At 40.6% G+C, this 27,724-nt stretch overlaps 2 protein-coding genes across 5 annotated transcripts in view; one reads left to right on the top strand and one right to left on the bottom strand.

The window, feature by feature from the left end:
* cftr (CF transmembrane conductance regulator) overlaps positions 1-6,788 on the bottom strand; it is a 118,975-nt gene extending 112,187 nt beyond the window's left edge. For 2 of the 3 annotated variants that reach the window (XM_043709590.1, XM_043709591.1), the window contains exon 1: positions 6,563-6,788. In XM_043709590.1, coding sequence (XP_043565525.1) covers positions 6,563-6,615 — 53 coding nt within the window. In that variant the 5' untranslated portion in view covers positions 6,616-6,788. The remainder of the gene's footprint in view (positions 1-6,562) is intronic. The other variant, XM_043709588.1, reaches the window with a different exon arrangement.
* Positions 6,789-8,399: 1,611 nt separating this feature from the next.
* The window catches only part of asz1 (ankyrin repeat, SAM and basic leucine zipper domain containing 1), a 170,037-nt gene continuing 150,712 nt past the window's right edge, over positions 8,400-27,724 (top strand). Inside the window, exon 1 of one of the 2 annotated variants that reach the window (XM_043709586.1) lies at positions 8,400-8,450. The gene's annotated coding sequence lies outside the window, so the exon portion shown is untranslated. The remainder of the gene's footprint in view (positions 8,451-27,724) is intronic. The other variant, XM_043709587.1, reaches the window with a different exon arrangement.

The following is a 27,724-nucleotide window of genomic DNA, read 5'->3' as shown; positions in this document are numbered from 1 at the left end:
ATCAGTTTAAAGCGAGTATTATTGCCATATCGAGTTAACGTGCAAGGCTTTTGACTATTCATTCAGCCTTGACGTGATCCAGATATTAAGTGTCAACATTTATCTCTATATAATGATAAAGGCCCTGATTTTAAAGTGGAGTTGAGATGGCATAAAAGATGCGGAGTGGGGAGAAGGCAGAAAATGCAAGTTGTCTGAAGACGTTGAGGGAAGGGGTGGGTCTAGTAAGAAACACAACTAAACTGACCAGATTCGTCCATTTGGTGACTGTAGGGGTAAGAATTTGACAGCATATGACAGCCGGGGCCCTTGTGAGATTTTACTCCTCCTGACTCGGAAACCTAACGTTTTAGGAAAGTTCAGTTTTTTTTTCTTCGGCCCATGATCGCTTTTCAGGGAGAATGGCCTAATTTCCCCATTTTGAATTTGTACTGTATACTAATTTATTGAGCGCGACAGCGTTGTATGAAAGGTTGGACTGGAACATTCAACCAACCGAGTTAAAGGCTAGAGTTGTGCCATCACGCTTTACAGTCGACAATCCGAGCCGACCATGGCCACAACCCCACTCAATTAATACAAGAGTCAGCTCCCAGTGCCAATGGGAACCCACTCTGCACATTTAAAGACCGACACACTTCCTGCAGATGTCACTCTCATCTGCTCAACAGAATAAGCACTGGCATCAGAGGGGTTAAGTGATTTTAAAATCATTGTCATAGCCAAAAAGAAAAGTTATAAAAAAATTGTTCAATCTCAATTGTCTCATCATTAAGTATGATAAGTACGACAGCATGATGGACAAACAAATAATAACAACGAAAAAAAAGCTTTATAACACAACAACTGGTCGTTTGGCCCATCAGGTTTGAGGGTTCACTATTTTAATGCCACGTTTCTGGCCGCTCTCCAGAAAAAGGGAGTCCCTATAAAACAAGTAGATTCCTGGGATTATGTTGGTGGGCACTTCGCTGGATATATTTTATTTGTGACCTGCACTGAGCCTATGTTCTACTTTGCTGACTCACCAAGTTCTTATCATCGAATCCCTACAATGTGGGAACAGGCCCAACAAGTCCACCGAAGAGTATTCCACCCAAACCCATTCCCCATTACTCTACATTTACCCCCCGACTAATGCACCTAACCTGCACATCTCTGAACACTGTGGCCAATTCACCCATCCTGCACATCATTAGATTGTGGGAGGACACCGGAGCGCCCAGAGGAAACCCACGCAGACACAGGGGGAATGTGCACGGCCGCAGTGCTCACCACTGAGCCACCGTGGCGCCCCAAATTCTTATCGTTACCAATCAATTGGGTCACTTGGTGTGGGTATGAGGACAGGGAAATTTGGGAACTGCGAGTCTGAGTTTGAACTGCCGATTGCACTGGAGTTGTGCTTTCTTTCCAGCAGGCAGATTTGGAAGAGGCTTGGCCACACTTGTGACCCATGAGATTGCCGAGGTGAGGACTAATGTACGTGAACAGTATCAGGAGTTTCGGCAACCCCAAAACGACTGCCCTCTATTCCTCCATCCAGGCGAACATACGAATTAAAAGCATGAGGAAGTCACTCACCCCATCTATCCTGCTACACCGTTCAATAAGATCCTGGCTGAAATGATTCTAGCCTTAACTCCCATTTTCCCAGCTACCATCGTAAGCTCTGACTTCCTTGGCAGTCAAGAATCTGTCAAGCTCTGCCGATACGTATTTAATGCTCCCACCTTGCCATTTACCTAGGAAGAGCGTTCCAAATGCTCACATACTTTTAAGAGAAATAAATCCTCTTGATCTCCATTTTAAACTCAAGACACTTATTTTTAAACAGTGACCTCCAGTTATAATCTGTTACACAAGACGAAACATCCTTATCCGCTCTATCAAGTCCCATTAGAATACAATAAACTTCAACAGGATCATCTCTCAGTCTTCTAAACTGCAATGGATACGCGTTAAGCCTGTCCTAACTATCCTCATAAGATAACGTCCCACGCTCCACAATATCTCACTGAATTGTCTCAAACGGGCTTGCATCCTTTCTTAAAAATGACACCAAAATTGTACACAGTACTCCAACTCACCAGCACTTTGTCCAACTGCAACAAAACACCCTCACTTGTCTATTATTCTCCTCGCAATTAATGATAATTTTCAGTTTTACGGGATCACAGTGAGATAGTGAGTACTGTTTACAGAGTTGGTGAGCCCTATTTAAGGAAGGATATAAATACGTTTGGAGCAGATCAATGAAGATTTACCAGACTCGTGCCTGGAATGGATGTGTTGTCTTAGGAGGAAATGTCGGACGGGGTAGACTTGTATCCATTGGAGTTTAGGAGAGCGGGCAGCAACGTTATTGAAATATAAAAGATGTTAACCCGTCTTAATGAAAAAAAAACACACAACACCAGCTTTTGGAGCACTGCTCCTTTGTCAGGTAGCTATCTCAAAAGAGCAGCGCTCCGAAAGCTTGTACTTTTCAATAAACCTGTTGGACTAGTTTCCTGATGAAGGGTTTTTGCCCGAAACGTCGATTCTCCGGCTCCTCAGATGCTGCCTGATCTGTTGTGCTTTTCCAGCATCACATCCTCGACTCTAATCTCTAGCATCTGCAGGCCTCACTTGCGCCTGATTTTTAACTTTCTCCACCCCAGTCCAACACCGGCGCCTATACATTATATTAAACAGTCTTGACAGTGGTAGACGTTGAAATGATATTTCCCTTGTGGGAAAAAGTAGAGATTACTGTTTAAAAATGAGGGGTCGTTAAAACAGAGAGGGATAAAATAAAACTCTCAGAGGATGGTCAGGCTCTGGAACTCTCTCTGAAAAAGCTGGTGGAAGCAGAGTCTTTGAATATTTTAAGGCAGAGTGGATGAATTCTTGGTGATCAGGAAGTTGGATGTTGTGACTGTTTTTTGGGGGCGGGAATGCGAATCTCAATCCGCTATGTAGTTGTAATCAGGTCAGTTATGATCTTATTACATAGAGGAGCGGACTCGAGAGACTGAATGGCCTAGTTAGCCTATAGCTTTCTATTTGCCTTCTTAATCGCTTACTTACCCACATGCTAACTTTCCGTGATTCGAATCTCTGTTGCTCTCTCCCTTTCTGGTCTCCAACAAACATTAAATTAAAATGTTTCAGTCTTTATTTAATTTCAATTATCTATAAATCTGTCATTTTGTTTTTGGTTTACCCAGGAACCTATCCAGTGCACCGTTCCTATGTTTAATAACATATTTCCTACAGCAGCTGAAAACGTGTTGCTGGAAAAGCGCATGCCCGAAACGTCGATTCTCCTGCTCCTTGGATGCTGCCTGACCTGCTGCGCTTTTCCAGCAACACATTTTCAGCTCTGATCTCCAGCATCTGCAGTCCTCACTTTCTCATATTTCCTACAGCATCCAACTTTAGAATCATGGAATCATTGGATGCTTACGGCGCAGAAAGAGGTCATTAGGTCCATCATGCCTACGCCAATACATTTCTGTACAAACGCAATAAAAAAATGTATATTAATCACTGGCCAAGGTATGATTCAATAAATCTCATCATCGGTATATGTTAAATTCAAGATATTATGTGGTATTATGTTTATGTCGACGCGCGGTTATATTTCAAATCGCTCGAATAATCTGTTACATTGGGTCTCTGTTATACTCGGCTCTCTTTTTTTTCTCAACATTCTTCCAGTATCTCTTTTTTTCTTCTTTTTTTGTTTTTGTTAGTATCTTCTCCTTTCTGTTACAATTCCCACTTCTCCCACTTTGATGTCTCTCATTTCTGTGTCACTGTACCGGCTGCACCGTCCGTACAACGAGCAAGTTTTGTCAAAGTTCTCTTCTCGCTGCAGCGATCCGCAATTGACTTAGTGCTGGCTGCCAAGAAATGCCAGAGTTAAAGGAGCTGGGAATGAGATTATAGGCGGAAAATGCTGTGGCGAGAGAAAATGGGAGAGTGGACCACAGTCGCAGTTCGCACTGGAGAGTGAGGATGGACAGATACTATGTGTATTACATAGTATGGCCTCTAATCTTTCTAGTTTATTGAAATCCAGGTTGAGAAAAAAAAACTGGATCCTGAACTTCAGGCGTGTATTGGGGCTTTTTTTCCCCACAACAGAGAGAAGACAGGGAAGGGCTGGAAGTTAGGATGAAGAGGTTACTAACGTTCTGATAAATATTACTGGGATTCTGGAGTTGTTTGCTTTAAAGCGGGAAGAATAAGGGAATTATTCTAATGGGGCTTTGATCGAATGAAGAAGAAGAAATTGTTTCCACTAATAAGACAATGGTCACAGAACGGCCCTTTAAAATAATTGGAAGAGAAGCTAGAAGAAAGTTGAGGGGAATTAATTTTAGATAAAGGAGTGATTGTGCACTACCCAAAAGTGTAGCGGAAACAATTTCTAATTGGGAATGAATTTAAGAAATGAATTAAATACAAAAGTATTGAGCAAATGTCAGGAAATGGATCTCATCGGAGAGCTGGTTTATAGACCTGACTCAGATGTCATGCTGTATGATTGAAACCAGCCACAAAACAAGGGAGTATTCAATGAATGGCAAGACACTAGCAAGCTCTGAGGAGCAGAAAGAGTTTGGTGTGTTTGCCAAAGATTCCTAAAGGTGGTAGAACAGGTTAATAGGGTAGTTAAGAAGGCATAAGGGGCACTTGCTTTTATCGGTATGAGCAGAGATTAAAAGAGCAAGGAGAATACGTTGGAAATGTACAGGACTTGGGTTAGATTATACTGCAGTACTATATACAGTCAGGTTACCTCACCATAGGAAGGATGTGATTGTATTAAAGGGAGCGCAGAGAAGATTCACCAGAATGTTGCCTGGAATAGGGCAGCATAGTTTAGCCGTGAAGCGAGGCTGGATACACTTGGGTTGTTTTCTTTTAGAAGAAACCTGATTGAGGTGTAAAAGATTATGTGGGGCATGGACAGGGTGGATATAAAACAGCTGTCCCCCTTACTTGAAGGGTCAATAACAAAGGGGATAATTTTAAGATGAATGGCAGGAGTTTTAGAGGGGACATGAAGATTGGTTTACATCCAGAGGGTGGTAGAAATCTGGAATGCATTGCCTCGGACAGTAGCTAAAGCAGAAAACATCACAAACTTTAAAAAAGAACTTGGATGAGCCCTTGAAGCGTCGTAACATTAAGTCGAGGGCCCAGTGCTGCAAAGAGAGACAGTGTAAATTTAGAGTCTTGTTTCTGTGAGTGCAGACCCAATGGGCCGAAGGGCCTCTACTGAACTGCGTGGTTCGAGTATTCTAATTCCGTGATTAAACATTTGATGTAGGTTGCATGACAGCTATTTTCTTTTAGAAAAAGTTTTTTTTATCTCTAAAATGGTTGATAAATTTTCCTGCCTGACAATACCCGAAATGGCAATGTACAAATTGAGAATCCTATTGATGTTTGGATTGAGAGTCTGAGACAAGTTTGTGAGACTTCAGGAGTTAATTGCTTGACATTTTGGGACGTGATTGGCTGAAATGATTCTGAAGAGTGATTGGTCCTACTCTCGGTTCTAACATAGACATGGTTCAAATATAAGGGCATCCAGTGGACGGACTTACAATGTAGCCACTATGTACAGTCATGTAAGCATCTTTTAGCACAACTGAAAATTAAATGAATCACCCACAAAGACATTTAGTAAATAAATTTCATTTAGATTTACAAATACATGGTTTCTTTCTTTTTGCACTCTGCCCATCTGACTCACAACTAAATCATTTCATTTAAAGGACACTAATTTGCTTTCCCAATAAATACTCGCCCTGAAAACATAAACGGCGCACATTCCGAAAGATGTGGAACCAACTTATAACAAATAAACTCGTTGTAAATCAGACCGGAATAACTTTCCCGGGCAGCTTCAAGTGTTGCACATCGAGTAACGTAACGATGTGATTTTATACTTCCTTTTCATTACAACAATGAAAGCCTAAAGGAGCTCGTGATTTTCTGGCGTCTGTACCGTCAACGTCCCTGCATATCGTGTGTGTGTGTGTGTGGATGTGTGTGTGTGTGGGTGTGTGGGTGGGTGTGTGTGTTTGCAAGAGAGAGAGGAGCTGCAGTTTCGGAAGACTTTTGAAAAAGTTTAGCTGGACTTTAAACAGCGGGCTCTTAAAACTTAGAAATATCCTCATAGAAAGCTTTAGCTTCTACAGCGATTGGGGACTGACTTACAAACAGTAGGCTGAGAAAGGTCAGTGCAACTGGTAGTTGTTGCCGGTTGGTGAACTGTGACAAATGTTCTGAAATTTCAAGTTCTTTTATCGGTGGACCTTGGTATCCCGTAATTCAGAAACACCTAAGTGAAATACACTTCCCGCAGATTACACTGCAGTTCGGGCAGAGGAAGGAGCAAAGTGCAAGTCAGAGAAAACAAAAATGTACCGGCAGTTTAGTAAATATGGTCAAAACTGTATAAATGCCGTAACAGTTCCACTTTGGGAACTTGTTTGCTGTGAGAACAGAAATGGAGAGGTAGAGTGAGATTGCTTAGAATGGGCAAGCTCGGTCTTACCTGAAGAAGAGTTTAGAGAAGGCATTTGCTTTTTCTATGGGTGATCTCTGCATTGTTGTCCAGTGAAGGTTTTCCAGTACCTGAAAGAGAGCTTGCCCGCACCCCACCTTATTAACACTGCCTGATGATGTCACTGCTTAGCGCAGACAGAGAGGGGGGGTGGAGGGGGGGAGGAGGGAGAGGGAAGCTGAGAGTTGACAGCGTTGCGCCTTCTCGAATTGACAAAACCTTGTTTCGTCCAGAGCTTCAATTGTTGCAAATTGCTGTCCAGTTCTCAGTAATCATTAACGACTGCAAGACAACTAGTAAATGTTGTAACTTATTAATGGTTAACGTACCAAAGATATTGTCAAATGTACCTGCTATTAATTCTGACATTGCAATCATCATGAGTACACGTTCCTCCATAGAAAGTACTTGTGAGTTTTCTATTTACCCTTTGGGTGAACATGCCACCCCACCCCCCGCCATCCCCTTAATCTGTCAGTTGTCTAGGGAGGATTACTGGAGAATTACTTTACATCTCTTTTGTGGTCGTTACATTGTTTTGTACGGACTTTTTAACAAAAAGAAAAACTGTTTGTTCACGATAAGGTACCAAATAGTAACTCTTTCGGTTTCTAGGAATTTGGAGCCCCTGCCGTATTTGAACTTTTGAATTAACAAGGTGTTGTCAGCAGTTCTCACCGACAGCAGCAACTTCTCTGATTTCAGCAGCCACGTGCGGCAGTACTTACATGAACCCAAATTTCCAATGATCCATTAGATAACGATATTGACAGAAAACAAAGCAAACATGTGCCTCCCCACGTTATTGAAAAGTTTATCAAAAGGCAATAAGCAAATCTCATTATATCAACATTCGTATGAATGATTGAAGATTACCAAAGCAGTGTTTCACATCCAACAGAAAGACCTATACACAATGTAATTATAACCTGATTCTGAGATGCCGGTGTTGGACTGGGGTGCACAAAGTTAAAGGTGGTACAACCTGAAGAAGGAGCAGCGCTCCGAAAGTAAATGCTTCCAAATAAACCTGTTGGGCTACAACCTGGTGTTGTGTGATTTTAAACTAATTATAACCTTTCCGCCTGAAGTATAGTGAATTCCTCCAGCCATGTCAGTACTGGTATTATTTTAAAGATGAGGTTGACCTGGAATAAGATGAGGGGTTTTGATGTGTCCTTTGCCCACCTTCTCGGTATGGATGTGTTGCTTTTGCATGTTACTGCCAGGCACCCCATCTCCCATCATCCCCACTATCCACATTATATGAAAAAAACTTTTTGAGTTTGGTTTTAACCTTTCTTCTGGACACTTGAACCTACATTCTTCTTTTCAGGTGAAACTGTTGGAATTTTCATCAGGATTTCCCAGCGGCCAAGCAGGTCCGAAATGGTTTATTTCACTCCATTTGACTCAATTGCCATTCTCAGGATTCGAACTAGTTCCGCAAAAATGCTACTATCACGATCGTGTCAAAGGAGATGGCAATGGAAGGGAGAATGTGGGCTGCAGTACGCGGTGCAGGACTAAAACAGGTGCTGCATAAACCAACACAGGACTAGATGTCTGTAACTGCTGACATGGAGGTCAATTCATTTAATGCAACCATAAAGTTTAGGATAGCTTTTGTTGTTTCCAGTATTTGAAGAGAATGCGCCATTAAAAATATTTATTTTATTGGCGGATTTAATCCTAAATCTACACTCAAGCGGGAGCTCAGATTTCAAGTCAGGAAGTTGGAGGGGATATATGTTTGAAGGCAGTTTGTAGCGTGGTTGTAGCTGTGTTAAATACGGACTGTGAGAAATACGGACAACCTATCCCCGCGGCTTGGTTAGGAAGGTGCTGAAGTGATGATGGGAATTAACACATCCGACAGGTAAATCACTGCGAGTTGATCATTCGGTGAATCCATCCTTACTTCATTTTCTATTAGTGTTTATAAATCTGCGATTTCACCCTGATCATTACTGAATGAACAAGTCTGTTACATCTCTGAGGAAAACAATTTAGTTGCTTATTAAAAACGTTCCCTTTCTAACCTTGGGTTTGCTCAAGACTGAACAATCTATGGCAAGGGTTTGGTTTGTAATAAATTACTTCATTTTCTGTTGGAGATACAAGGGTCAAATCAGAATTTACTGTAAGAATTGACCTGGTTATTGTATTTTTGCTGTATGTATTCACAATTAACTCATTGGTGTACTGCTTTGGGCCATCTTAATGAAATGTGCATTTGAATGTAGAGATTGGCGAAATATTTTCAATGAATACTTGGTGGGAGATGGACCAGAATTCTTATCCAGTTCTTTAATAAACATACAGTGTTTGGAGATTTTAAATAAAAAGTCAGACTTTGGTATTTAAATGTTTCCAAAAGCATGTGCCTGCTTTACAGGTGTCACCATCCCACCGGGCGGGAGAATTGTTCTTCACTTCAGTTGGTGAAGTTGCTGTATAACCAGCGGATTAGCAAACATTTGGATTTCCCAACTTGAATGAGCTGCTACTTTTAAATCGAGTTTGAAAACATTCCCCATCATCGGTGGCAATGCGTCACCGCAAAGCCTGGACGGTTAATTCCACATGTGGACATTTCATTTTAAAGGTGCATAGAGTCAAAATGACAGAAAGCGATAATTGACATTGTAAAATATACAGATCAGATTTACTTAGAGCTTCGCTATTTCAATCAATTCAATGCGTCCGTTGCAATAACGTGCCACACCGCCATAAACATTGTGAAAACTGCAGTGAATCGTAGAAAATAGATCAAAATCATATAGACTACTGTGTCTGCAACTAATGTCGGTTCTCTAGCCCATGGTCCGAGGATTTTCTACAGTTTTGCTAAGACATCTTTTTAAAATCAAATGTTTCATCTAATCAGTGGGTATTGGGAGTGGGGCCTGTATATATTATGGGCATTAAGCTTGGGTCAGAAATGACAGTGCAGAAACAAGGTTTGATTTCGTACTCCAGAGGGAAATGGAAGTGATTGTTTTTAAAAATGGAAACGAGACCAACATAGTGACGAAAATGCAAATTAGGAGCAGGAGTTGGCCATTCTGTCCATCCAGGCAAAAGTGAGGACTGCAGATGCATGTGGCTCATTAGTCTGGGGATATGATCCTCGCTTTGGGTCTTCGACTATGCGGACTTGCGAGAGATCCCGCGTTCAAAACCCAGACCAGCCCCACTTCTTAACTTGACTTGTTCTTACCCCTACATTCTGTCCATCTCGTTGGCTCCAACAATTATTCAGATCTGGTCACGGCCTAAAATCCAAATTCTCAGTTAGCGCTAACAACCTTTGTCTCTCTCTTAGTCAAGAATTTATCGACAGCTGCCTTGACCCTACCTCTACCACTCTCAGGGCAGGTGAATTCTAAAGACCACAACCAACCTAGAGAGAGAGAAAACAAATCCACCTTATCTCCATCCTAAACTCATCGCCAGATTTCTAGTGGATTCCGCAAGAGAAAACATGTTTTTTTTCGGCATTTAATATGTCAGGTAACTGCAGGATCTGAGATGTTTCAATAAGTTCACCTTTCATTCTTCTAAACTTCTAAACTCGATCCAGTTTCCGGTGAGCCAATGGATTCTCCATTCATGTTATGTTATTTCCCGCACCATGAACTGCCGGGTGAAATGTCAAAATGTGATACTATGATAAAGGAAAAGTAGGAGGGAATTGATTCAGGATTCAATTGCTGGAGTAGCTGATAGAAATGAGCGACATCTTCCCTAGATAAGTGCAGACACTTGTTAACTGTTCCCCCACAAAGTTGAAATTGGAGTAATGCCTACTAAAGACACACTGGAGGTAAGGTCTGCATCTTCCCCTTTTTCTTCAAATAGTTGTTCTTTCCTATCTGCATTGCTGTTTCCCCTCCTCTTCCCTCTTCAAATGCAGCGGTACCAGACCAATTTCAACTGCAACAAGGGGCTGAGTCTTACTTATTTTCACTAAGTTTCAGCACTAAGTTCTTGGAGGATTTCTCTCTGCAAGGCCGAATGAGTTATCTTAACAAACCCCTCATTTATGACTTGCCCCTCCCCATGACACTCCTATCATCTAATTCTAGCCACATTGTGCCATTGGACTGGGAGTGAAGGGTGGAATGGAATTTGTTGGGTGTGTCAAAGAGGGTTTCTTGAAGGGAAGGGTCCATATTGAACTCTCATCAAAGCCAATATATACTTGAATGACATGACGACTACTGACAACCATAACAAGCTCCCTGGCTTTGTGTTTGTACCAAATGGCAAGGAAATACAGCAGTGAGTCTGGTATCTCTGGCTGAGCAACAAGGTGCAAAAAGGTAAGGCAAAGCAAGGATGCTGTGAGGAATCAAGGCAGGCTCAAGCTGAGTAGGCACTAAGAGAGCAAGCAAACAGATGAGAGGTGCAGAATGGTTCACTGCATGAGCTGGGTGCATGTCCCTGAACAGTGTCCTTGCTGTAGCATTTCAATGATAGCTACTATTGCACCCTAGGGTATTGTTTTGAAATGCAGAGGTGTACTATGAATTCTTAGAGAATTCTTGGAGGCTGGCTCATGTTGGATCTCAATGTCTGTGGATGTGGGGTATGTGTGATTGGTGCCCATGGAGTGTGCCCTGACCAGCATAGAGGCTCTTCCCAGCTGGTGATAAGCTGAAATCACTAGGTATCCGTTTGGATTTCAATGTTGATAATTCTCAATGTTCAGTTTGCTCATGGCAATTGGTAGAATAGGAAGCTGTATATTAATGAAAGGAAGCTCCACTCATGGCATCATAGAGTCACATAGCATGGAAACGGACTCTTCAGTCCAACTAGTCCATGCTGACCATGCTCCCGAACCAAACTAGTCTCACTTGCCTGCATTTGACCCATACCCTTCCAAACCTGTCCTATTCATGTACTTATCCAAATATCTTTTAAATGTTGTAAATGTACCTGCATCCACCACTTCCTCTAGCAATTCCTTCCACATATGAACCAATCTCTGTGTAAAAGATTGCCCCTCATGTCCTTTTTAAATCTTTCTCCTCTCACCTTAAAAATATGCCCCCTAGTTTTGAACTCCTCCACCCGAGGGAAAAGATCCTTGCTATTCACGTTATCTATGCCTTCATGATTTTATAAACCTTTATAAGGTCAACCCTCAATCTGCTACGGTCTGGTGAAAAACGTCCCAGCCCATCCAGTCTATCTTTATCACCCTTCCCTCCTGGCAACATCCTGGTAAACCTTTTCTGAGCCCAGTCTAATTTAATACTAACCTTCCTATAGCAGGGCGACCAGAACTGTACACAGTACTCCAGAAGAGGCTTCTCCAACTTCCTGCACAACGTCAACATGACATCCCAACTCCTTGACTCAAAGGTCTGAGCAATGAAGGCTAAATGCTAAATGCCTTTTTCGCCACATTAACAAGGTTATCAAGAAATAATTAACCTTAAATGCCAAATCACAGCTGCCAAACTTGAATCTTTCTTTAACACCAGGAAATTAGTTGAAATGTGCAGCTAGTAATATTGAAATATTGAATATTGAAATATCGAGACCAATATTGAGATAGGCGTTGCTGGGTTTCTCGCACAAAACTGCCAAATTTATCACCATAACCCATATTATTGAGGCCTATTTAAGATTCTGCCCAAACAGTTTGTATATCAGTTCAGTGTTAGCATAATCTGGTTACTTGTCTTGGGAATTTTGAGACCAGTATTTTAAAAAAATTAAATGTAACTTGAAAAAAAACCTGTTATTGACATTATTCTTGGGTTTGTTTATGACTTTTCCATGCTGAATTTCCTTAAGCAACAAACTGGAACATTGACGTCTAATGCTGACATCTGTGTCTGCCCAGATGTGTGATTTGAGAAACATTTATCCATGTTTACACTTGCCTTTGCAGGTTATATAGAGGGATTTGTTATTTTGTAAGATATGGTCCAAACAGATATGGATATTTTACTATCCTAAGCCTGCAATAACTTCTAATTGTGCTAGTAATAATTCCATTGCCTGCACGTTACTGGTTTTAAACATGGTTACTTTGAAAACAAGGCTTTAAATAGATTATAACAACATAATTTCAATCAACAAACCATACAGCTATTAGAATCGAGAGTGTGGTGCTGGAAAAGCACAACAGGTCAGGCACATCTGAGGAGCATCCAACATTTCGGGCATAAGCCCTTCATTAGGAATGGGGCTTGTGGGCTGGGGAGTGCTGACAGATAAATGGGGGGAGGGGGTGGGGGGGGGGGTTGGTGGGGCTAGGGGAAAGGTAGCTGAGAATGCAATAAGTAGATGAAGGTGAGGAAGAGGAGGGTGGAACGGAAAGATGGGAAAGGTGATGGACAGGTCAGGAGGGCAGTGACGAGTTGGAGGCTTGGGACTGGGATAATGTGGGTGGAGGGAAAATGAGGAAACTGCTGAAATCCACATTGATTCATGTGGTTGCAGGTGGAATATGAGGCGTCCTTCCTCCAGGTTGTGGGTGGTAAGGGTTTAGCGATGGAGGCAGGACACCTCCTTGGGGATCGTTTCAAACAACATCTCTGGGACACCTGCACCAACCAACCCCACCGCCCTGTGGCTGAACACTTCAACTCCCCCTCCCACTCTGTTACAGACATACAGGTCCTGGGCCTCCTCCATTGCCAACCCATTACCACCCGACACCTGGTGGAAGAACACCTCATATTCCTCCTTGGGAACCTGCAACTACATGGGATCAATGTGGATTTCAACAGTTTTGTCATTTCCCCTACCCCCACATTATCCTAGTCCCAAGCCTCCAACTTGGCACTGCCCTCCTGACCTGTTCATCACCTTTCCCATCTATCCGCTCCACCCTTCTCTCCAACCTATTACCTACGCCTTCACCTTCATCTACTTATTGCATTCTCATCTCCTTCCCCCAGCCTCACCTCCTTCCCATTTATCTCTCAGCACCACCAGCCCACAAGCCTTATTCCTGCTAAAGGGCTTATGCCCGAAACGTCGATTCTCCTGCTGCCTGATCTGCTGTGCTTTTCCAGCACCACACTCTTGATTCTGATCCCCACCATCTGCATTGCTCACTTTCCACCATACAACTATTTGGCGTTTTCTTTCCGACAGCCTTTTAGGGATGAAGTTAGGAAACATTTTTACTTGTAAAGGAAGGCAGAAGTTTGGACTGTTTTCTGTAAAAAACAGAATTGGCAATTGTCAATTTTAAATCTGAGATTGGTAGATTTTTGTTATCTATAGATATAGGACAATGGCAACCAAATAGAGTGAGATCACAGATCAGCCAGGATCTCAACAAATGGGAGAGCCATTTTGGTTGGGGGGGTGAGTGTCAAATGGCCTCCTGTAAGTGCAGGTCATGCTTTTGACTGTTTAAGAAAAGACTGGGACAACACATGCATCCTTGGGCAAGCCAAACAGAGACACGCATGAGAATTCCTAGAAGCATAGCATTCCAATCAGAATTTTATCAACAAACACATTGACTTGGACCCCATTTACCACCCTCTGAGGAAAAGAACAGGAAATGACATCACCACAGGAACTGAAATCACGACAGGAAATGACATCACCAACTCAAGCAAACCTAAACACATAAATGGAAAGCAGGTCACCAACACCAGTGCTTCACCGGAGAGTCACTGATGATGTTACCTAGTATGATGACGAAACAACTGAAAATTAATCTTCCAGCTCACCGAGCAAACTTCCATATAGAACCTCAACCTGAGCTACAAATCTTCTCAAAACTTACTAAAAGAGAAATTTGTTTAGATAGTTGTGCAGAACACCATTCAAATGATTAGTAAACTGCACTTGAAGCATTGATATTCTTTGTTTCTTACTTTCCTTTCCTCTTCATGTTAGTGTAGCTCATTTTTAGGATGGATATCTGTTTCAGGAGTAGTGATTTCTACTGTGTAAGTTTCACAAAAAAAGAATTGCTTTGATCTAGCTGGACTAAGTTTGAAAAATAAATCTTCAGTGATGTGTTCTCATGTTTTTCAGTATTTCTTTTCTTATACTTGATGTATCAGTTGATGAAACATTCTGGAACATAGGCTGGGACATTTTTAAAGGTAGTATTGGAGATTAAGATTCACTGATATGTTTATTGTCAAGGTGGGCAAGACAAAATATTGATTTGATTTGATTTATCTAAGCATCTGTTTTCATTGCAGAGTTTAGACCTCAGTTATCTCTGTACTAAAAGGCTTTACTCTGCACTTTTTAAATGACTTTTTAGACAGTAAATACCCAAATTAGGCAGTAAATAAACCAGTAAGTAACAATAAAGAAAGTGGAAGATTTTCCAGATTTTGAGATACCCTTGGAAGGGTGAACATTTCATTAACTTTTATCTAGGCTAAGCAGACAGGGCACAGAGAATGGAGTGGAAACCAACTCCACCCAGCTGGTGACCTCCTCGCGAGGCCAACTAACCACTCCACCACTGGCAAGCTGCCAGCAGTCCAGGAATGTCGCCTTTAATTGCACAACCTATCATTCACATTTGCTTCCTATCACTGCTTGGCCAGTAGCCAAGTCATTGCCTTTTCATTCACAAGGAAGCTTCCCCAGCTGTGGGTCTCCATCAGTCAGCCATCCCAGTATGCCCTCAGGCATTTTACTGGACCGTATCTCCATCCTGGGTACCTGGGGGCTGGGAATATTGTGTCCCAAGGGTCACTATGTGCTGAATTTTATCTGTCCTCAGTGACATCAAGGATATGTCCAATCACACTATCACACTGTACCATTTGATCCTCATGGGAAAGTTCTTGCAGGAAAATATCTGTGACCATATATTTATTAGGCAATGGTTGAGTATAACATCCTTGAGGCCTTGTTGGAATAGGAGATTGTGTATTCCATTGAGCAGTTTCCCTGTCAAAGTCATTTGGTGTATGATTTATTGCCAGATCATTTAGCCATGAACTGAGATGTAGTTTGGATGTTACTGAGAAGGGCCATTCCCCTCATCAGATTCTTTTCTCAGAGTGTCAGCATCCCTCTCCAAGACAAATGGCTTATCTACCACATATAATATTTATTCCATTCACCACCAATGCACAGTGGAATAGTGTGTACTTCTATAAGATGCTTTTCAGAAACCCACCAAGCACCTTCCAACAGCACCTTCTAAACACCCAACCTCTGCTACCTGCGAGGACAATGCAAGCAGAAACGTGGCAACGCCATCATCTGTCAGTTCCTCTTCAAGTCTCTCAGCATTCTCACTTGGAAAAATGTTGCCATTCCTTCATTACTGCTGGGTCATAATCCTGAAACTCCTTTTATAACAGCATTGTAATTGTACACACACCACATGGACTGAAGTAGTTCAGGAAAATGATTCAAGACCACCTTCTCAAGAACAAGTGGTGAGGGACAATAGTGAGTTGGCTTATCCAGTGATGCTGATATACTATGAGAATTCTTTTGAAAAACAGCATATTGTACTTGAGAAATCTGCATTGGAGAAGATTGTAACACACCTTCTTTAGTAATGTGTTTTTTTTGTAAAACAATCGAGTAAGAGATGTAGTGATTTTGTTCGGGTTTGTCCCAAACAACAACATTATTCAGGACTGTATGCAGATTCCCACAGATACTAACTGAGACAAACATCAACTGCTGCCCGAGGACCATCAACTCAGTGAAAGACACCTCTTTGATTTGCCTGATATCTGCCGGTGGAAAGAGATGTTTAAAACCAAGCCTCATGGGTATGAACATCCAAGGTCCAGGATTACATGGAACATAATGCACTAAAGCCTAGGGCAGTCACTGCAGGGGTTTAATGAGAAAAGGCCTAAGCTGCACGAGCTATTACGTTGAGCTAAAACTAATATAAAATCCCTTGGGTTGTATGCATAAGAGAACATTTGGCATGAATATAAATGTATATTGTTAATATAAATAGTATTTGTAAGTGTGGTGATGTATCTCAAAGTACCATATTGGAAAATATTTAACAAGCTGTAACGTCAAACTCCGACTTCTTTTGTAATGTGCTCTTACAACTTTAATGAATATAATACATCTTTTTGAGAGACAATATGAACTGTATAAAAACTTATGAAATGTGCAGTAATGGCCCCTGTACAATCTGCAATTGTTTCATGATTCTGTTCTACCTCAGGTAGTGCCAAACTTATATGATGCAAAACTGCATCTTTAGTGACCTTCAGGTCTGGCTGAAACTAGACTGGAGTTAAAGAACAACGTCTGTTCTGATATGGAATGGAAACTGCTTTGCAGCTATAATTAAAGTTACCTTATAAAAGTACCCCCAGTCTGTAAATCTTTCATTGGTATGCTATGAACATTGCATTGAACCAATGCAAATCCTGAAACATACAAATTGTTCCTGGGGGGGGAAATATTTCACAAGGGGTCAGGGACTGGTGTGTATTGACCCTGTAGAAAAGTCAGTTGGGAGAGAACCAACTTTAAAAAGTGATAAAATTCTGGGATTGTTCTTAAGGAGGTAATTGTGGGAGTTACACTTTGTAAAGAAAGGATTTGGGCTCTGGTGGTGCACTGGTAGTGATCCTTCCTTTGAACTAGGTAGTGTGGGTTCAAATCCCACCTGCTCCAGAGGTATAACAATGTCTCTGGACAGATTGATTAGGAAATATCAGAGAAAAGAAGTCCATGTTTGAGAGTTGCTGGCCAATCGAATTGACCAACGACTGAGTTTTCTTCTAATAGTGCCAGAGCTCATTTGAGGCCGTTGTTGAGATTACAAGTCCCAAGAAAGAAAACAATATTTACCAAATTATGGGGAGTCTATGAATTTTGGTCAGGGAGGCAGCTGGCAGCCTAAAATTGGGATGAGAGTGTCATCTAGCGTAGAGTGACTTATTGGAATCTTCAGACAACATCTCTCCACTGTCAGATGCTGTAGGGAGAGTCACAGAGGGGATACAATATCTTTGGGGATATCCCCATAGGCATATAGCATCCCCGCACCCCCCAAAGGAATTATGCCCCTTTCTTCCTGCCTTTTGATCTGAGCTAGTGAAAAAGAGGCTACCCTCCTGCCTTCTCCATCTTATTATTGTGATGTAGGAGGCACTATGAATTGACCAGTTCAGGGCATCAATAGGCCTAAAGTCAGGTAGGATGGCCGATGCTTTACCCACCCATGATTTACAGGAAAGAAGTTAGAGATTGTCAGGAAGGTAGTGGGTTAGCAATCCATTCTGCTTTACATGCCTTTCACCTCCAAATACACTGGCTGAGGAACAGTAATATTCCCCCAGGTCTCAATACTAATGTCTGTGAAACAGGCTACATAGCCCCATCACACATAGCCACAGGAAATATTAGAGGGAATGTAAATGGCCAGTGGAGAGATGTCTGAAGATTCCAATAAGTCACTCTACGCTAGACAATAAGTTGGTTCTGTCAAGTAAATAGGTAATAAATGCTTTGTGACTGTTGAAATAAGACCTGCAGAAAAAGAACAGCAGGGAAATGCAAAGTGTCAAATAGATGCCAATGCACCATGCAGTCTCTATGACTTTCACGGACCTGTGTGAAGTGGCTCAACATAGCAATCAAAATAAAGCCATTGACAATGAGATTGAGGATATATGATAGCACTTTAGTCATTCTGCCAGTCCAGACTAATAACACGAACAAAGGTCTGAAGTTCTAGATCATAGATGACAAGGAAAAGCTACTCATCCTGGTCAAAGCAAGTTTAAAATTGGGCGGATAACCGTCAACATGCCAAAAGTGATTTGAAACGTATCACAGCACAACAAACCATTGACCGCAGAATAGATCCTAAAAAAGTATATAATGTTTACTGGGTTTACTGATTTCCAGGAGAATATCATCTCAAAGTAGATGACAGTGCAAGACCGATTCAGCACCTGCTGATGGAAGATGCAGCTGCCCTCAGGGTCAACCTGAATGGCAAATGGAAAAGTTAAAGTTCAGGAAGTAAAAATGTGACAACTCCTGTAGAATGTCTTAGCAACATGGTAGCAGTGTAACAGCGTGGAAAACTGTGAGTGTGCATCAATCCAAATAATCTAAATAAAGCTCTGAAGGGATCTCGCTGCCGCATGCCAACCACAGTTGCGAAGGTAAAGAATTTCACTACCTCGATGTGAAGGATTACTACTGGAAAGTGAATCTAGATGAAAGCAACAGCTTCCTAACTAGATTCTGGACACCTTTGGGAGAAATATATGTTTGTACATGCTGCTTAGCATATCCTTGGCTATAGAGGATGATGACCACAGACAACATGAGATAATAAGTGATCTTCCTGGAGTGGAAGCCGTAGTGTATGATCTGCTAGTTTCCTGATACAGAGACACAATGGAAGAATCCATTGCTGACCATGATAAAATATCTAGTGCAACTGTTCGATGGAGCTCATTAGATGAACCTAAAGCTAAACATGAAAAATTTACAATTAAAGAGGCCTGAAGTCAGGTACATAGTCATGTACTGTAGCAACAGTGCAGTGGCCAATTGATGTAAAAGCTATGAGATTATTGTTGGATTGATAAATTATTTGACAAAAGTATTGCCCATTTTGTCATCATTTGCCATTTAATCCCCACTCATGGTCAAAGACATGTAATGGTATTGAGGCATGGATCAAGACATAGTATTCACTAAAACAAAAAAAACTTGTACTGACGATGCCAGCACTGAAATACAATGATGTAAATGATGAAGCCAGCCTACAGTGTATTGCCAGTGAGACAGAACTTGAAGCAACCCTAATGTAACAAAGACAACTGCTTGCATTTGCCACTGGATATTAACACAAAAGGAATAACCCTATGCTCAGACTGAGAAAGAGTGGCTTTGCTTTTGAACATTGCCAGTGATACCTACATGGAACAGGCAAAGTAAGTCTGATCACAAGACACCTCACGTTGCTACCATCTGCTTCAAAGTATCTTCAAGGAATGTGGAAGGAAATTTCAATGAATCTGTGTGAGACATCAGAGAAACAACTAGCCTTTAGTAATGTGAGTGATCAGCATTAGCATCAGTTAGCAATGACGGTTTAGCATACTCCTTCATACGAGTGGGAAATGGAGCACTTATGTAAGGAGCACCATGGAATTCCTAGATTTGAAATTTTGACATTGGACCTAATTCCAGTCATTGTGCAACGAGATAGCAGGAGGTTATAAATGCTGCATTAAACTCTTTTCCTCCCAACCTCACATCACCCATCAAAGGCATAATCACATATGAGAGCAGTTTACATGACAGTTATAGATCAAGTTAAGAAGCAATTAGTTCAGTGCCGCTATACAACCTTTGATTTAGTTATCTGCTGTCCACAATACGTATCAAATGCCAATATCCATGGACGTTGGGTGTGTGTGACCACTTCCCATGGAGTGTGCCCTGAGATATTGGCGCTGGATGTCCAAGATGGTAGTTCAGAGAAACAAGGGGAGAGCATGACAGTGATAATGAGTGATAACAGGCCTCTCTTCACCACTATTGTTAATCTTGCCTCAGTAACTTGCTTTGAGAAAGTGGCTTTTAGTATTGAAATTGAGAAGGGCTTCACTGGACATCTCATCTGATCTTCTCAAATTTCTCTTAGATTATTCAGAGCCTAAGAAGGTTCCAACCAATGCAAGTAATGCATATGCAGAGAGTGACAGAAATAATGGACAAGTATTGCAAGAGAACAAGCAGCTGTATCTGTGTTGGATAACTTGCAACCACTGAGATAGATCGTCAATTGTTAGAAAAGCTAATGTTGCTGCAGAAAGTAATTTTAGAAAGTTATGCCAAAAGCAAAAGCTACTTGGTGCAATCTTTGACATGTGGTCACTATTTAAAGCTATGGAGGATAAACACAAAATGTTACTTTGATGAAGGAGATAGTGCAGTGTGTGATGTGTAATCCTGTAACACAAACAGAAAGTGCTGGAGAAACTCAGTAGGTCCAGCAGCATCTGTAGAGAGAGAAGCAGAGTTAACATTTGAGTTCAGTGGTCCTTCATCAGAATTTAATTTCAGTGTGTAATTCTATATTGTGTGAATTATAGAAGTGCCAGAAAGAAAACAATTATTTTGGACAAATCATATTGGCTGCAATCAATGTTATATTTGTCAACTATAATAAAGAGGAAAATGATCTATGAATAAAATTATTATATTTTTAACAATATGTTAAGTCGTCAACTTACAATGACTAAATCTAATATTTGAGATTTTAAAAATGTGCTTAAAAATACGAAAGATTTCTATGAATAGAGTGCTAGTCTGAAATCCTCAATTTTTGGAATATTGTAAGTATTGGAAATTGCAAGTGACTTTATTATTGTCGAATATTTATTATATTGCATAGGACATTAAACAATTATGTGAAAGTGAGTACTGCAGATGCTGATGAAGGGGTTTTGCCCAAAATGTCTATTTTCCTGCTCCTCGGATGCTGCCTGACCCTGCTGTGCTTTTCCAGCACCACACTCTTGACATTAAACAATTATGACAGTTTGAAACATAAGTTTTGAAAATATTCTTGAAATTATTAAAACAAAAGGTAAAGGTAAATTTTTGATTAAAACTGAAATTAAATCTCTAAAAGTTAGGAGCAAAAAAAACCTTCTGAAGTTTATAAATGAAAATAACCTTAAATTTTGAGACTTAAAGATGAGATCAAAATTAAAGTTAGAGTTAATTCTATTGTAACTCTAACTGGTTAAATAAGTGTTGTGGAATTTTGTTTCATTTATTTTTGGAATCAGAAATAACTGATTTTTTTTATTCAGTCATGGGATATAAGCATTATCGACAATGTCAACATTTATTGTCCATTTCTAATGCCCTGAGAACTTTTGTTTCTGAATCTTTTACTAGGAGATTAAGAATTATGTATGATTTTCTCACGTGCTTTCCAAAATTGCTTTTTGTATATTTCTGTTTCCTTTTATCTATGTAACTACTCTATAGGTGTTAAAAATGTTTCTAACTTTTCAACAATTTCACATGTTTTGTAAATGCAATTATTCAACTTAAAAGGTTAATTGTAACTGTGGTGAAGAGTTATTTTGCAAAATTAACTATTAAGGATTTGCTTGTAGAGTATTCTTAATGAACGTGAACTGTAAAATAGATTTAAATAACATTATACAAGATAAAATGTACGATACATTGGAGACTTAGGGGCCAGCTGTTACAGTTGGATCATGATGCCATGGTCCATGATCCTTAGTTTGCAGTCCATGAGCTGGCATTGAACTCAGCCCTAGCTAAGGCTACAAATGAAGAATTATACATGTACAGATTATAAATCTCAGCCATTCTGTAATAAATGCTGAGTTCAAGTTGAATAGAATTAAATTCATTATTTACCCAAAAAAAACTGACTTGAAAGCACAGCATGTGTCAGAGAACAAAATTGGCTGAGAAGTTGCAGATGGAGTTTAATTTGGATAGCTACAAAGTATTGCATTTTGGTAGAACAGACAAGAGCAGGACTTATACAGTTAATGGTAAGGCCATGAGTAGTGTTGTCAAACAGAGAGTCCCGGGGCTTCAGGTACATAGTTCTTTGAATTTTGCATTGCAGGAAGACAGAATGGATAATAAGGCGTTTAGCATGTTTGCCTTCATTGTTCAGACCACTGAGTATAGGAGTTAGGACATTGTTTTGAGGTTATACAGGACATTGGTGAGGCCACTTTTGGAGTATTGTGTACAGTTCTGTCACCCTGGCTATAGGAAGGATACTATTAAGTTGGAGACAGTTCAGAAAAGATTTACCAGGATGTTGGCGGAACTGGAGTGTCTGAGATATAGGGAGAGACAAAAAAACTGCAGTTGCTGGAATCCAAGGTAGACAAATAAGAGGTTGGAAGAACACAGCAAGCCAGGCAGCATTTGGGGGTGGGGAAGTCAACGTTACTGGTGTAACCTTTCTTCAGGACAGGGGGTGGATGTAAGTGGTGTACACCCACCCCCCAGGCCTGAAAAAGGGTCACACCTGAAACATTGACCTTTCCACCTCCTGACGCTGCCTGCAGAGATATAGGGAGAAACTGGATAGTGTGGGACCTTTTACACTGGAGATTAGAAGGTTGGGGTGTGACCTTATGGAGATTTATAAAATCATAAGGGGCATAGATAAGATGAATAGTTCAAAACTAGGGGGCATATTTTTAAGGTGAGAGGAGGCAGATTTAAAAGAGACCTGAGGGGCAACCTTTTTACACAGAGGGTGGTTCATATGTGGAATGGACTGCCAGAGGAAGTAATAGATGCAGGTACAGTTGCAACATTTAAAAGACATTTGGACAGGTACGTGAATAGAAAAATATTGGCCAAATGCAGCCAAGTGGGACTAATTTGGGAACACAGCAAATGAAAAATAATGCACAGGTAAAGTTGGATGTGAGTAGCATGTTTGTGGAAGCAGATCCCATGCCTGAAGATGATCTCACCAGGAGGTTGCATGTTCATAAGAAGGAGTAAGAAGCATAGCATCTATTGGGAGATTTCAGAAGTGATGTTAAAGGAGTTTCAGCTGCAAATGAATACTGAAGAGTGAAGTCAAGTGTGTGTAACTCCTCTGTGCTGAACAAATTAGGAGAGAAAGTGGATGAGGTTGTAAAGAGAATAAATAAAGATAATACATCATGACCACAATCACAGTGAACATAGCTTGCAATCTCATTTATAGTCATAGCAGTGTTGTGACAGTGATGGCAATCTGATGGAGAATTCAATTTGAGAGCTACAGGAAATTTGGGCAAAGATTTGGGAGATAACAACACATTCAAAGACATTGAAGATGAAAGGGAGATAAAATGCTCTTTTGCAGGAACAAAGGGATCAGGAACAGATACATTGTTGAGAAATGATGGTGATGACAGATGTGAAAGAGATAGTAGCTGTAGAGAAGAAACCATTCCAATCCTGAATGGAACTTGGATCATTAGGGAGTAAAGTCAAAGAAATAGGAATGATGTCTTATATGTGAGGTGAGCTTGGAGAAGGTGTAGTGGACTAGTGGACAGAATGATGGAATGCAGTCCAAAAAGTACATGAGCAAGTCCTGGCATTTTACATAGTAAAACATAATTTTCATATATTCCTTCCTATTAATCAGAAGACCTGCCAATAAATCTTTCAAACTTTACTGCCTTTGGTCAAAATGTCCTTTTCAGTCTCATGTCTTTTATTGTCATTATCCTTTTCTCTGTGTGTCTCTCTCTTGTTTGCTCTTGCTGTCTCGCTCTCATAAAATGGAAATGGAAATAAGATACAGACAAACAGACAGATCAAATTCAAAGCATAGATTTTTATTTACTTTGCCCTTGATGCCTCAGGTATGAATGGAGTATGGATCAGTGGTGCTGGAAGAGCACAGCAATTCAGGCAGCATCCGAGGACAGGCAAAATCGACGTTTCGGGCAAAAGCCCTTCATCAGGAATAAAGGCAGAGAGCCTGAAGCGTGGAGAGATAAGCTAGAGGAGGGTGGGGGTGGGGAGAGAGTGGCATAGAGTACAATAGGTCAGTGGGGAAGGAGATGAAGGTGTGCTATCTCAAACTAACCAAAAGCCTGCTTCTGTTCATGTTTACCTGCAAAACATTTTGCTCATGACAAAATCAGCAGAATTGCCTCTTCTCACCAAACAATTAATCCCTAAGCAGCTTTTGTTTGGTCCCCTTCCACTTGTTTCAAACTTTTTCTTCATTCATTCACGGGATGAGGGCATCACTAGCTAGACTAATTGCCTAGAGGGCGATTAAGAGTCAACGACATTGCTGTGGGTCTGGAGTCACTTTAGGCCAGACCAGGTAAGAATGGCAGTTTTCCTTCCATAAAGGAGATTAGAGAACTGTGCTAAAGGATTATCTCATCAGAAACCAAAAGATAAAAGCTTAGTATTTGCCAAATCCTTTGCTCATGTAAACAGTTGGACAGCAATTTCTGTGACAAGAATGGGTTTCTCTGTTGCATTGAGTAAGCATGGACCTATTCTGACATCGATTATTGACCTCACATTGTTGGTAATAAGTATTCACAGAACCTGTTGAGGTAAGGAAAAGATAAACTTTATTTAAGAAATAGCTTATGGTGGTGTAATAAATGTTGTAAGTGACTTAAACTCTTCATTAAAGGGCAGTAACCATTATTTACATCTCCCTTTGTGAGGTTTAAATTCTTTCTCCATTTTGCTCAGCTCTTATCCATAGATAACAATAGGATGAATCTTGCATTCAATTGTTTTGTTCAGCTATCAGGCCTATATAGATTGTAGTAGATTGTTGGCTTTTGGAACTGAGACCATCCTTGAGCACCAGTTTGTTGGCTCTGTCACAGGGGAAATGACCACATGCTTCAAAATAGAGAGAGTGTCCGCTTTTGTCTAACTGGATGAGAAAATTTCCTGAGTGCAAATAGACACTGGTGCATTTCAGGGCACAGAGTGATATGGTATACTGTCTTCAGTTTTCATATTTCTGCGAACATCTGTGAAAATTCAGTGCCGAGGTGTTGAGGCTAATCTTGTCTTTTCAGTTCTGCTGCTCAGTAAATCAAGTGTAATCGGTACAGGCTTTTCTGCTTAAGAGTGATCAACTCTGGTTTAGGATCGCATAGAGGGTTTCTGTGATTTTCTCTCTATATATTGAAGAATTGCATTAGTTTTCCTTTACCTTGAAATCTATGCTTCCTGCTATGTGTTGGTTTCTGCATGAAACTGAACAGAACATTCCTCTATCCACTGATCAATATCAGAAAGAACCAAAACTGCTTCACCTGTGTCGAACCTGGAGCACATTTTGATCCCCTTGCCGGGATAATAGTACTCCCATGGCTTCTGCTTGGTTCCTTGATCTTGTTCATATTGTTACATCTTCCACTTAATGAATATAGCTATCTTTTGAGAGTTTCTTTTCTGCCATATTCTGTAAAAGCTTCATGCTGCAACTTACAGCTTAGAAGTGACCCATTTTCTTGAAAAAAAATCATTTACAACATCTTTGGAAGGACAATTTTCACCTTTTTTTCTGACACACTGATAACCCAGTAAGCTGGGTTGCTGATGCATGCACTTCCAGTCTCCCCTAACTTCATATGGCTGCCTTAATCTTACTGTATTTTGCTGATTTGGTTGTGTTACGGATACAGTTCTACCTGTCTCCCTGAATCACTGACTGTTTTTGCTTCATGACTTCAGCTTGTCTGTTCAGTTGAATTGTCTTTGTTAATGTTAAGTCATCCCTTAATAGCAAGTGGTCAGACAGTGTTTCATTTAAGACTTCAACAACAATTTTGCTCCTGGTTTTAAGCCATGTTCGTAGTTATCAGAAAATCTGCAGAGCCCATTGATAAATCTATCAATACTTTCTCCGTGTTGCACTGTATGCTTATTAATTTTAACCTACTCAACATTGGTATTTGTTCAAAGAGTGAAGTAAGCATTGAGCTTATTTTATTATTTCCTGATGCATAGCTTTCTTCACTGATCCCTTACCTAACCAGGATATTACTTTACAGCCACACATTGCATAATATAGCGTTTTGATCTGCTCACTGCATTTTTAGCACCAATTAAGCTAGGCTTCAGCTTGATTAAAGCCTATGAGCTGTCAAACCCTTTCAGTAAAAGCAGAAACCTTTCCATATTGTTCTTATATCCACTGCCACAACGTAATATTTTTGTGTTTGTTCTGCTGCCAGAAATATTTACAAAGTCTGCTAAGGTAATAACAACATTAACTTTATTTAAGAAACATCTTATGTTATTTCAACTTGCCACAAGGCTGCAAGACAGCACAAGATCATACAACATTGCATCATGTCCCGTAATAATATATGCTGTGTCCTATTTGCATATCACTCAATCAGACTTTTTATATTGCACAGAGCACATAATCAGACCAGATGCAGAATGTAAGTACCTTTAATTCCAGGGCTTGTTGCTTGCAACTATATCACCCTAAGCCCATTTAGATAATCTCACAGCCTTCATACAAAGGTTTCCTGTCTATTAATATGCAGTGAGTTTGTGCTCACTTTCCTGGTAACTGCCATGACAGTCACAATGTCAAATCTCCCTGGCTAAATTTCTTCTCACTGCACAGCAAGTGTAAGCATGACTGCTTGAGAACAAAGGCTATTCCTGCACACATGGTTCAAAACTCTTCCTGTGAAACTCATGCTTTACAGTTGAACTGCACCAGAATTAGATCTATGACTCAACATAGTCCTTATTGAACGGATCACTGAAATCTGATCTGCTGGAGTTCCTCAATACAAAGCGAGTCCCTTAAGGTAATGGCTTGCTATCCTTTGCACAAGAAATAAGATCAGAGGACAGCCATTTAGTCCCTTGGGTCTAGATCACCTGTGAATGAGGACAGTGACAAATTCAAGTATTTTCCCTCATATCCTTTAATATCTTTGGATAACCTAAATGACAGCACAGAAGCTGGTATCCCATTGCCAAGTCACCCTTTATTTATGTATGCACAATGCATGGCCTCTGACCAATCAGCTCAAAGCCAGTCGCTAGATGGAGATCTTCTGAATGCCATGTTTATGTCTGTCAGTCAGGGCTCCCTGATTGGCCCAGGTTAACAACCCCAATCAAAGATCTCACAGTCAATGAGATCCACTTGACTCCGGTTCCAATTACTACAATAACAAGAGCCTCTCCATCTCAGATTCAAAATTAATTATAGGCCTAACATCAGCCTGTTTCAATGCTGTATGACACTATCCATATCTAAATATAAATTGTTGTTTGCAGAAGAGAAGTCTAAATTGTTATCACCTTTCGTTTGCAATGGAGATAACATAGAACATAGGAGATAGAACAGTACAGCACAGTACAAGCCCTTCAACCCTCGATGTTGTGCTGGTCTTTTATCCTACTCTAAGATCAGACCCAGCTACATACCCTACATACCCAACATCTTCTATGTGCCTATCCACGAGTTGCTTGAATGCCCCTAATGTATCTGACTCTATTACCACTGCCGGCAGTGCATTTCACACAGCCACCACTCTCAGTGTAAAGAACCTACCTCTGATATCTCCCCTAAACCTTCTCCAATTACTTTAAAATTATGCCTCCTTATGATAGCCATTTCCTCTATGGGAAAAAGTCTCTGGC

The sequence above is a fragment of the Chiloscyllium plagiosum genome, chromosome 19 (assembly GCF_004010195.1).
Source record: "Chiloscyllium plagiosum isolate BGI_BamShark_2017 chromosome 19, ASM401019v2, whole genome shotgun sequence".
Taxonomy (NCBI): Eukaryota; Metazoa; Chordata; class Chondrichthyes; order Orectolobiformes; family Hemiscylliidae; genus Chiloscyllium; species Chiloscyllium plagiosum.
Note: the sequence above shows the minus strand (reverse complement) of the source record. Positions and strands in the feature narration are given on the sequence as shown.